General features: G+C 34.1%; 1 protein-coding gene across 1 annotated transcript in view; it reads left to right on the top strand.

Annotated features, from left to right (window-relative positions):
* LOC105344379 (RNA polymerase II-associated protein 1) overlaps positions 1–12,545 on the top strand; it is a 16,679-nt gene continuing 4,134 nt past the window's right edge. The window contains exons 1-28 of the mRNA XM_011452156.4: positions 1–182; positions 408–533; positions 1,305–1,345; positions 1,557–1,649; positions 1,775–1,898; positions 2,013–2,195; positions 2,627–2,755; positions 3,031–3,152; positions 3,528–3,629; positions 3,760–3,861; positions 4,058–4,225; positions 4,407–4,565; positions 4,776–4,913; positions 5,154–5,223; positions 5,806–5,909; positions 6,247–6,305; positions 6,433–6,534; positions 6,720–6,887; positions 7,001–7,133; positions 7,440–7,511; positions 7,620–7,729; positions 7,959–8,157; positions 8,423–8,566; positions 8,726–8,856; positions 9,339–9,536; positions 10,090–10,215; positions 10,433–10,590; positions 11,271–11,403. Coding sequence (XP_011450458.3) covers positions 14–182; positions 408–533; positions 1,305–1,345; positions 1,557–1,649; positions 1,775–1,898; positions 2,013–2,195; positions 2,627–2,755; positions 3,031–3,152; positions 3,528–3,629; positions 3,760–3,861; positions 4,058–4,225; positions 4,407–4,565; positions 4,776–4,913; positions 5,154–5,223; positions 5,806–5,909; positions 6,247–6,305; positions 6,433–6,534; positions 6,720–6,887; positions 7,001–7,133; positions 7,440–7,511; positions 7,620–7,729; positions 7,959–8,157; positions 8,423–8,566; positions 8,726–8,856; positions 9,339–9,536; positions 10,090–10,215; positions 10,433–10,590; positions 11,271–11,403 — 3,563 coding nt within the window. The 5' untranslated portion in view covers positions 1–13. The remainder of the gene's footprint in view (positions 183–407; positions 534–1,304; positions 1,346–1,556; positions 1,650–1,774; positions 1,899–2,012; positions 2,196–2,626; positions 2,756–3,030; positions 3,153–3,527; positions 3,630–3,759; positions 3,862–4,057; positions 4,226–4,406; positions 4,566–4,775; positions 4,914–5,153; positions 5,224–5,805; positions 5,910–6,246; positions 6,306–6,432; positions 6,535–6,719; positions 6,888–7,000; positions 7,134–7,439; positions 7,512–7,619; positions 7,730–7,958; positions 8,158–8,422; positions 8,567–8,725; positions 8,857–9,338; positions 9,537–10,089; positions 10,216–10,432; positions 10,591–11,270; positions 11,404–12,545) is intronic.

The raw sequence follows: 12,545 nt of genomic DNA on the forward strand, positions 1-12,545 counted from the left end.
CTTTAGAATAAAAATGATTCCGCGTCCAAAACCTGGGGAATCTGAAGATGATTTGCTAAAGTTCCAACAGGAATTTCTTGCGAAACAAGAAAAAAGTGCTGTCAGTGTTGTAAAAAAACCAGATAAAAGGAAAACAACGCAGTCATCTGTACCTGTCGATAAAGATGTCGTTAACTTAGAGGGTAAACAGAGCTGTGGTTCAGTTCTGAGATGGGGGGATATGTACATGAATTGAGCTAAAATAAAATATGTATTTCTTTTTAAGATGTTCGGAATAATTGTACTACACCACATTGTCACTTGTTCTCTTACAACTGTACAAATCTAAAATGTAAATTAAGTGTTATCAATCAAATTGATAAAAACAGTTATCCTGTTGCACTATCTGTATTTAATTTTCTTTATAGACCTCCCACCATCCAAGCCAGAACCTAAGCAGGTGGATCCAAATATTCCTCACAAAAAAAGCAGGTTCTCTGAATCATGGGAGGCTGCAGTCAAAGGAGAAGATGACCCAGAAGCTAGATTTGCAAGTAATTATATCAGACAGCTACATATTAATACTTTTGTCTGTCTCAAATTCCTGATTCACTCCCCTTTTGGTGATTTTCTTTTAAAAATGTACATAAATCTACACAAAAGTAAAACTTCCATCTGCTTATGGTTTTTGACATGTCACAATTATTTTAACCAAGACTTTAATTCATCCAGAAGCAATGGATGTAGCATTTCAACAAAGAATTACCGGTAATGGACTTTTTCATTCTTAAAATTCATGTACCCTGTAGTTTGGAATCAATGGCACATATGAATATTGATTAATAAGCAAAATATAGTGGAAGCAGAATCTTGGGATAGACTATAATTAAGTCATCAAATTACAGTTGAACTTAGAGGTTTCAAAACACTGATATCTCAGATACAATGGAAATGTCAAAGTAATTTGTAAGCAACCACTGATTTTTTAAGTAATTTACCCTCAATATCTCAAATACTTGGATATCTCAGAGTTTTAAAACAGTCCCATCAAGTTCAAAATAACGAAGTTTGACTGTTATACTGAACTGGAATCAATTTCTTTTCTTTTTTTAACATTTTGTACTGAACGTGGAAAATCTTCTTTTTTATCTTACACGTTCTTTTTCATTATAATGAAAAGTGAGAAATGGGGAACCAGACAGGAATTAAAACATGTGCATTATAACATATGGACATTTTGTTTGGATAAAAATTTTAAAGTCCTTTTTATCACATATACATATAAATATATTAGTTGTATATATGCATCTTTTATGTCTTTACAGAACATGACAGACATATGGAAGCAGTTCTATCAAAAATTGTGGTAAGTTTCCAAAACAGCTGGATGTTATGCACTTAAATTTAAAAGATGGTATCACATTTTACTTTACATACTTGGAACCTCTGAACTTACAATTCTTGAAAGTGCTTTTAGAATTCAATTAAAGTAACTTTAAAAAGATGTAGTATTTAAAAAAAATTATGTACCCTTATGTATATTCACAGGATAGTCATAGTTAAGGACTTATTTTCAGGAGAGAGACACTAAAAATCTTCAGTCATTTCCTTCCATATTGGAATGCGCCTCTGGGTTTCCCAAAGTTATGCATAGAGGAAATCTTGAACAGGTATTAAAATTAATATTTAAATGATGTCAGTTGTATTATGACAAACACTCTATTTCTTGAGACTTTTTAGCTCTACAAAGTAAGTGATTCAGTAATAAATGGACATGTGTATCCTTTTAATTCAGAGCAAAACAGGAATCAACAAGAAACCAAGAAGTCTGTTTGCCCAGCAAATGTCAAAAATGTCTGCCAATGATTTGGGATTGAAGGTGAAGGGAAATGAAAAGCAGGCTCATATTAAGATGGAAGGTAAGCTTATGGAATTAAAAAATTATCTATCAACCAAATAGAAAATGTCATATACTAAAATAGTTATTTTGTTTCTTTGATTGGAAACAGTTTCATGTTTTAAAATGGTTGCAGAAAGTGGACCAGAGGTAAATCTTTCATCAGAAAGTGGTTCACATATTATACAAGGAACTGGACTCAGTGCAACATTTGGTGGAGAGGAGGCTCAGAAAATTCACCAAGAAAACCTCAGCAAATTATCATCTATGACTCCAGAAGAAATCATAGAAGAGAGGAACAAGCTTCTACAAATGCTAGGTATTAGTCAGTACCGGTAAATAGATGACGTACATGTACATAACTACGGTACATGTATACCTCTAGATATAGGAAACACTTATCTTATGTTACTTTTATTTTCCATATAGGACCTTTGATGAGAAAATGCTGAGCATGTAGTCTATGCCTTCTAAAATGTTTTTCTTTTAAGCTTTCACTGCTGAAAACTAGTGTTCAAAAAATGACTATGTTTGCATGGTGGAAACTTCAGATGTTTTATTCTTGATTACCATGCATACAAATTAAAAAATTTGCTAATGTTAACAACATTTTTCTTTTTCAAATTCTTCAGTTTTTCCAAAAAAAAATCAATACTTCTTTTAAACATTTACAAACACCATAAAAAGATCCAATTTTATTATCTTAAAATAGCTTTATGAATATATTCATATAAATTTATCAATTTGTAGACCCAAAGCTTGTGAACTTTTTGTCATCGAGAAAAAACAAGAAATCTGCAGCAGAACCAAATCTGCCATCCTCTAATTCAGAGTCCATGGAAATGACACAGTCTGAAAACACCAAAGAAAGGCTTGCAGGTACTCAGTTTGGCAAACTACCCAAAATCTCCAGAAAACAAGAGTTAATTCCCTTCACTTTGATAAATGGTTATGCCTGGACACTCACTGTTTACCATTTCATGAAATATTTTGATACACCAAGAGAAAAATTTAGTTACTATATTAATAATTGGTAACATTGAAATTTTGATTGATGAATATTAATTTCATTTACAATGTACATGTATATCACTCTATTTTGAGATTGTTCTAAATCATCAAGATTTACTCAGGGTATTTGCTTTCTTATACAGAGGCATCAGAATTAGACTTGCCAATTAAACCGGACAGGAAGTGGATGCACATGGATAAAGTGGAGTACGACAAACTGTCGTGGCTGAAGGATCTCCCCCAGCCTACCACAGATCACAGTGAGGTGGGTTATCTTGTATACAGTCAAACTTAGTCATCTCAAACTAGAGGAGACTGTTTAAAATCTATGAGATGTCCGAATATTTGAGATATCAAAGGTAAAATGCCTAAGAAATAAGTGGTTGTAACTTGCAGATCACTTCGACAAATCCATTGTATTGGAGATATCAGTGTTCGAGATATCCAAGTTCAACTGTACATATGTAGAGATTGTCAAAATTACTTCTATTGTCATATATCTATACATGTACATGCAAGAGAGAAATGACAATGATATGGGTGCTTTTAGATATGTGGCTATACATACTAATTGATGGGTATCAGTTATAAAGTGCAGGAACAATGACAATTATTTAAATGATTTTTTGTATATTTACAGACAGGGACAGCTGCACGCTTTGATTTTGAGGGTAACCTGGTAACAAGTGACGAAGGCATTGATGTCAAGTTAGGTCTCCATCACCATGGAAACGAACCTGAGGTTAGGAACCTATTGATGCTTCATGTCTACTTGTTGGTTTACAAAACCCTCACAGCAGTCTTACATGTATTATGCCTTTTTGTTGTCATTAATCTTGAAGTGATTACATACGGAACTCTTTTGTCTGTAGAGAGCTGGTTACTCGCTGGAGGAGTTGTTTCACCTGTGTAGGAGTACAAACACACAGCAGAGGCTGCTTTCCCTCAAAACTCTGGCTAACATCCTCACAAAGGTCAGAAGTGTTCTATTCAGGTCATTCAGTTTATTGTCTCCATTTAGGTCACTATCTGCTTTACTTTTAACTAGTATTCTCTTTTTGAATATTTAAGCTAAAGATTCGGTATCTTATATCATATCTGCCAAACTAGGATTTATAATTGCTTGGATAAGTCTGAAAAAGAATGTGATATTTTTTCTGTGATTAATAGGCAAGAAATGGTGATCTCGAGGGTCATGTGAACTCTGCCATTCTACCGACAGTGTTGAATGCTGGGATCTTGTTTCTGATTCGCTGGGCAATGGATGACAGTGTGGAGAGTGTAGTGTTCATGGCCATAAAAACCCTGCACTCCATTTTAGCGTCAGAAGCAGATGAGGTACTGTATGAAAAATATCCTTCTTTAAACGGCTCCATTTGTTGTAATGTTTTTTGGGGAATTGTTTAGTTATTCAGGGATTATTAAAAGAAGTATTTTAACACAATGAATTCTAAACTCATTTTGCTCTCATCTATAAAATGTTATTTTTCAATTATTTCCCTCTGTCAAATCTTGATAGGAGGCTTTAGATAGAGTAATGCCATGGTTTCAAGGACATGTGTCGCCTTGCCTGAAGACTTGCAGAATGTCAGCAGGAATGACCTCCCAGAACCCTACACCAGAAGATGAGAAACCACAGGAAACAGATGCTGATGTTCTCAAACGAGATGTCATTTATGTAAAGATCTTCAAACTCTATTTTCTGTAACTGTTATTCATGTTTCACCTTGACAGTATATTATCTAGATTATTAAATATTCACATTTCACTGTACACTGATATTTTTGGAAATTTGAAAGCTTCAAAGCTGTAAAATTTGATATGAATACATTGTATATCAGACATGTCAAAGACTGCAAAAGACATTGAGTTGTTCTGATGATTTCAGGCCTTGGTGATGAGGATGAACCTTCTCCCCCGGTTGCGACACATCCTGTCCCAGTCTCACCCTCAGGCTCCGGTTGTCCTTCAGTGTACTGACATCCTGATCAGAATTGTCAAACACTCACCTCAGATGGCATATGAGGTATGAACATTCCTGGAATATGTGTAGATACACCAGTTATTATGAAAGAATGAAAATATCATTGGTACTCAAAAATATACAAAAAGATGTTAATTCAGTCACTCATTATATAAATATGTGTATTGTATTTAGATATTTATTTTTCATCAAATAAAAAAATATAATTTTGGTAATTGTATGAGGCAGAATTTTTTTATTGCGTCTGATGTGTATTTGTTTATCTATGTATATCTTTGACAGGTGGAGAGGTGTCCCGAGCTGTTGGATGTAATTGTGGAGGAATTCTTACCCACCAGCTGGAGAATGTTAGGTGTGCTGCTTTTCGTTTATGATACACCCCATAAACAAACATTTGTGGGATGTATATATAGTAGTACATGTATAAATTACTACTACATGTAGTATGCATGTACATGTATATTTGTCTGTGCCTTTTTCATGTCCAATCTATAAGTTTGAAAAGGATAAACACCACAGGCTCATACTTTTTGCTCTTACAAGTTGCTCACAACTCAATGATGTATTGTTACCCTGACCCAAGGTGATTTGAATGACATCAAGGTCACTGTCAAAATGGCATTTGTGCCAAATTAGGTCCATCTTGGGTATTAGTCTTATTAGGTTTTTTTAAGGCACAAAATTTAGTGGTTGACTCCTGTGAAGTAGTTTTTAAACTATCACTAATACTCTTTATATCATACACTATAACTCAGTTCTTGGTTTTATTCATTCACAGAATGTTTTGAAAGTCACCTTAATTAATCTACAATATGTTATTTTGTACATTAACCATTTACTTTTTGTTAAAGTTTTCTTATGTTTGACTTGACATGTCTTTGACGGAGAGAACTAAATTTTTGTAGAGATTTATATGAATTGCTAATGTTTACAGATGTTAAAGCTCCCCTGTCCGATCTATACGGTGTACCTGTTCCCCGCGCCATGAAGCTTGTCAGGTGCTTGGCCCAGGCTGGGAGAAATCTAGCAGCTACACTGGTAAGACATTAACTTATGATATACAGTAACGCAGGTGATAAAGTCTGAATTTGAAACTTTTTGGTAAAATATTGATTGTATGCACCAATTCAGGCAGGAATACTTAGTTGGCATAGATACTGTACAAGTATATTACATAAAAGTAATCAGTCGGATATACAATATACTGGAACATGATGTAAGGGTTATTTTATAAGTACTTTTCAGTAAATGACAATGCTACACTTGTTAATCATATTATGCATGTATTTCTTAAAAACTTTTCAGAAATACCTTTGTAAATGCTACATCACAGTCATGTCTGTATTGTACTCTGAGAATATTTTTGATATTTCAGCTGGGGAAATACCATATAAAAGCCAGGTTTTTAAGATATTTAGTGGAGAAAAATGCAGAGTATGTATTCCCTCCAAATTTCTACATGATACATTTTTTTATCATCAATAACATTGATGTCAGTTCAAGTGTATTATTTCATTTTGAAAGTGTCAGATTATCATTACTTTCTCTTTTTATATTGCAGTAATTTGTTGCTCCCTCAGAGTGAGGCTCTGCGTCTACAGACTGAGAGTTACAGAACTTGGAGGGCGTGTCTAAGTTATGGCCTGGCAGACGACCTATTCACGTACGCTTCCTGATAGACACAAAGCTAAATACTTGACTTGTAAAGAAAGAGATTAATTATTGTTTGCCATATTCATATTTTCTAGCATTTTAAAGAATTATTCAAGTGCAATTCTATCTGTCTATGTATTCTTTATCATTCCACAATGTGTTGAAGAAACTTTTTCCTTTCCCTTAATTCTCCAGAGACATTTTCCCATGTATATTGTCACAATTAGAGACACTGCAGATGGAGTGCTTAGAGACTTGCCCTTGGCTTCAGTACAACAGGATGACCACATTCATCACAGTGATAGAGTCAGTCGTACTGCTGGCTGCTCAGAGTGATCAGAGGAAATTCGGTTCCAGTGAGAGGTACCAGTATTTTAAATAATAAACACAAACGGACAAAAACAGAACACCAAAACACAGAATATAGTACATGTAGTAGTATTCTTCCACACATATCTTCATTTTTTCTTCTCAAGGAAGCTTCCAAGTGACCAAGATCAGAATTTGTTGCCCAGTGTCACATGGAGCCAAGTAACAGACATAGGGTCTGTAGTCATGGATATGTGCCAAAAATGTATGAAGAAGCTGGGAGAGACATATCAACATAAGGTACATGTATTTCATGAAAATGCCTATCTATGGTCTGTACAATTTTTGCAGAATTGTTTGATTTCCTTGTGGTCTGTTTGAAATAAATTAAAAATCATAATAAGGATGTGAACCTATACATCCTGAATTATAGTTTGTAGAGGAATTAGCCCATCTATTTACCAATTTGATATGGTTAATAACTAGACTATGATTTGTAATTCTGTTCAGAACCATCTACTAACAGAGCTTTCTAGCCTGTTTATTGTTTTAGTTTTAGTAAAAAAAAAATATTTATAAAACTCAATATTTTTGTTCTCATTGTAGAAATTCAATTTGGATTTTGAAGCATCCTGCGTTAATTTTATGGCTTCCTATCTATCATCCTGGTCCTCACTAGTAAGTAATTACGGTATCAAATTGCTTAATAATGATATGTATGAACACGTACTACCTATTTGAGTTAAGATACACCTGAACATAATCCATGATTTTCACACATTGTAGAAAAGTTTTGACCCTGTAGCGGGCCTACAGTACATAGAGAAGCTCTATGGGGATACGTTTGAACCCCTCCTCCATTCCCTGGGGCTTCAGGCTGTCCTTTCAAGTTTATGGTAACACCAGTCATTTATTTATAGATTAACCTTGCCAGTATTTTAAGCACATACATGTAAATTGACTTTGCCAGAATTCTCTGATTTATAATATTGCCAAGAAACTGCTTCTGTAAAAGATAACAAATCGACACCTGAACCTTTATGATAATCATGACAACTTCATATAACTATTCTGACAAGAAAAACAATCTAGTAAATGTATTTCTGTACTTTGCTGAAATTCCAGTCCCAATTCAAGCATCCTGAACCCTGGCCTTCAGATAAAGATGGAGTATGCTGACAATCTGCCTGGGCTAGGAATGAGATTAAAGGAGGGTGATCTTGTAGAACCATGTTTACTTGATTATTCCCCTTTTGGAATTGTTACAGCAGTGTTAAGGGTGCTGCATGTTATCGGCCAACTTCACAGAGGTCTCCAAGAAAAGGTATATAATAATTAACTGGGTATTACAGTATTAATGATACTGAAAAATCCATATTGAAATCACATTTGTTGATCCTATAAAGTCACATTTGTTTGCATTTGTAAAGTCACATTTGGTTGCAATTGTAAAGTATTTCAAAAAAGTACATGTGTAGTTGAATGTATTTACCAATGTGCATGCAGAGTTTTAAATGTTAAAATACCACATTTGATAATTTTAATATGTGTTAGAAAACAGCATGCTATCAAAAATATCTTCTTTGTAGATTTGTCAACTCGTTTCATCAGATGGAAACCTGCTTACCTATCTGAGGAAGATAGCCAGTTCTCCTACAGCTTCTTCAAACTCTCACTTCAACAAATATGAACATTTTGTGATATATTATTTTTTGAAACTTGTAGTCAATCATGTAAGTAGACTATAAGTAGTACACATTTGTAATGATACAGTTATACAACCTACCAGGTTAAAATTATTCTTCGATGAAAACTAACAATAGTACAGTTTACATGTATATTGCATGTAGTATGCCTCTGATGTTAATGTGGCCTTTTGTTTTGTACACTAGACTGATGGTGAACAGACGGCCTCTCTGCTACAGAAACTCTCACTGAGGCTGATCACACATCTACAGCATGGAGACGAATTCCTGGTTCATGACCTCATGTCAACCATTGTTTTCTCACCTAACATTTGGAAGTAAGTTTTATAAAGCCTTCAAAACCACGAAAACAATGTTCGAGTCTGTTCCTATGTGTCAGTATTTAATTGGGTCCTTTCTGCACAGTGTTTGCTGAAAATGAATTTATTCATAATCAAGGGTATGACAAATTTTTAATGAATTTAGAGTTCAAGGTGCAATGAATGTGAAGTTCATAGCTTATTGGTCAAAGATTTAGGCCAATAATCTACAGATGGGTTGTGTCCTTTTAAAGTACTCAATTAGCATTTTTGCAGTCCACTCAGCTACTAGTACCAGCTTATGCAATGGACTGATGTCTTTTTTTTTTAATTTGGGGGGGGGGGGGGGGGGGCGATGACTCTATCTATCAACTGAAATCTTCAGAATCTTGAGAAAAAGCTTCGATTCTATAAACCCTTTGACTTGCGCATCCCATTTAGCAGAAGGTTACATAGTAAGGCTTTTTATTTGCATTGCAATAAAAGAGCTTTATTTCTAGACAAGGAGAGGAAGCAATGATGAGTTCCATGGAGAGCCTCCAGCTATCTGATGCTGTACATCTCTATAGTGTGACCCAGGAACAGGTCTCTGTCAATCAAACTCAACTGGTGGCTGCCACTCTCTCTGAACTGGTTCCTATCAGGGCTGCTTATCTTCAGGCCTTCTCTGACCAACAAAAAGTGGCAATGCATTCAAGGTACACAATGTTTATGCTCTTTATTTTATTCCAACCCTACCAGTAAACATTTCTCTTATCTACATATATGTTCAGAAAAAATAATGGATTAAAACTTAAGCTTCAAACAAACTACGGTAGAAGCACTTGCAAAATCCTTTTGTCAATCATGTTGCATGGAATATAAATTTTAAAAAAACCAAAACAATTATCTTAAAGCAGTAAAAACAGTTATAGCAAACAAGTTTATAATGAATTGACACTTACAGCGAAGTGATTTTCATTCACTGTGACTTTATTACATTTCGTAAACTTGACGGATATTACAAATTACGCCTATAACAAGCCAAAATAGCCTGGCAATTTATTTCAAGCATGTTTCACTGTGTATATATATGTTTCTGATGTTGCACTCAACATTTAAGCAAAAATACCCTCCTTTACATTATATTGCAAACATTTCAGTTTTTATTTATTATTTATCAATTCTGGTACATGTATTTGTAGCTTTGAGATGTAGATGTTATTAGGATTAAGAGTGCTGTTTATTATAAGCTGTGCTTGTGTTTTACAGACACCGATTCCTGATGCAGGCTTTAGATGTACAGAACCTGGTCACCTCCTCCCCCACAGAGACCCTCCTACCCCAGGACTGGATGTATCTACCCCTCATCGACCTCTACATCAGATTCAGCTCCGTGTAAGTATATAAGTCATGAAGACACCATTTAGTGCTCTTTTAGTTAGATTTATCTCCGTGTAAATTATAAAAGTCATTATAACACCAATACTCTTTTAGATATAATTATTGCATGATATTATTGACTGCCTGATTTCTTTTATTTATATATAAAAGTAGGCATAAATCAGGTCTGATAGACTTCTGTAATTGTCAAATGTTGATAATTTTTCAACAGGGGAGCTGATGTACAGAATGCTTTGTCAAAGAATCAGGTTTCCATGGTTACCAGTGTATTGAGGTGGGTGTACCTCTTGGAGAGGTTCCAACCCAAGGTCACAGGGTCAGTGTCTGTCACCCTGAGGGTCTCCAGGGTCATGTGTACCTTTCTGACAGGTATATCATATTTTGATCAATGAACATGCACTTTCATTCTTAAATATACATTTTGTACATTTTCTAGTTACTTGGGGCAATAATGTGCAATGCACAGGGTGTTATGGGGTTTTTCATATTATTTCATATGGGTTTTTCCAAACTCTAATTATATATTCTTACAAGCTTTTGAATATAAGTGACTTTAAAATATTGATATAGTTAACCGAATTTTAGAAAAACTTTTTGAAATTTTTGATCTATTACTAGTTCAATATACTGTCCATGTATCTATTAGTTGTACCATTCTCTTGAATTTCATTTTTGAAGCAATTTAAAAAGCAAGTGTTCGGCAAAATGAAAAATATGACAACATTGTGATTCAGTAGGACAATTGTAACATCAAAACTACAAAAATCTATACATGCATGATTCAAAATAAAACTACAGTTTTCAGTTGCATGCATCTACAGTAAGCAAATAATTATTGTTCACTCCCCTAAGTTGTTTTCATCAGTAACTACTAAAATCAGAATTGAATGTTGATAGTTTTCATGTGATTCAGAAATTCATTTACAACAAGGCAGTACACATATCAATTATAAATGGATATGAAATTCAATCTGAGCAATCTACAATCCTGTCAAACTCTAATCCTCAAGTGATGTGACTGAAGCTTTAATGAAGAAGAGTTGTTTCAGGTAATGACTTATTCATGGAGAGGACTGTGTACCTGTACCTAGCAGCCCTGCTCAGGGAATTCTCCACGCCTCAGCTGTTGGATCAAATGAATTTCACAGAGGAAATTCCTGGAATTGTGTCATTCTATGATTTGTAAGTGGAAAGTTGTCATAGGTTTAACTCCTTCATTAAGATCTTTATGTTTCAAATTATGTTTTAATTAACATTTCATTATACTAAGGAGTGTTCCATATTATACTCTATGTGGATACATTTTGACAGTACTTACTCAGTTTCCATAGCAGCAACATGAAAATATTTTGATTTTTGCCGAAATGAATTACAGATCTTGAGTACCACCATGTGAAAATATGGCATGCTACCTAAATGTTGAACGTTTTGATCGTAATACGGATTTATTTTTTTTGTCAGGTTATGAACATATTTGTACACAGAAATAATTTTCAGTTAATACACTTATGGCAACACCGCAGGAACGTTTCATAGATTTTTCACTTTTAAGAGACAATTAAAAGTTGGAATAAACTTTTTTTTTTAACAAGATGAAATTTTGATCCAAGATATCACATGGATTTCACATTCTACATGTCTTACATTTTGTGATATCTGAATATTCGAGAGAGTAGGTAAAATACACAAAGACATAGTGGTTGGGGTATCCATCTGATATCTCTTTAGTTCATTGATGATAGAATTTGAAGTTCAAATGTGCATATTGGGTAGTTTGTTTGGAACAATGCTGAGGCAGGATCCTTTGCTTTCTATTTCTCATACATATTCACAATTAGTTTCTACAATTATGAAAAAGGCTTTGACAATTGTCTGTATAACAGAAATACATAAAATCAAAATCAGAATTAACACAATAGGAAGATGATATCAATTCTTTTTACGTATGACAGAAATCTTAATACACATTTTGTGAGTTGAAACTATGAAGGTGAAAATGAAATTAAATCTTAATACTGGTACATGCCATCAGTAAAAAAATTAATTGACTTAACTATATTCTAAGTTGTTGTTGCCCATGATTAAAGTATAAACACAGCAAATATCATGCAGAGTTATCATTGTTATACACTCGGTACAGATTTTATGAAGTGCTCTGAACACTAGGTAGAATTTCTTGTGAATCGTCAGAAAGATGAGGTGTTAAAGTAGGAGCTCTTGGTGATTCACAAAACATTTCATCACAATCGTCTTCATCCAAAGAGTTTGTGCTGATGATGTATATAGAATTAGACGAGAAAGACATTCTCATATTTTCCTCAATG

The sequence above is a fragment of the Magallana gigas genome, chromosome 6, assembly GCF_963853765.1.
Source record: "Magallana gigas chromosome 6, xbMagGiga1.1, whole genome shotgun sequence".
Lineage (NCBI taxonomy): Eukaryota > Metazoa > Mollusca > Bivalvia > Ostreida > Ostreidae > Magallana > Magallana gigas.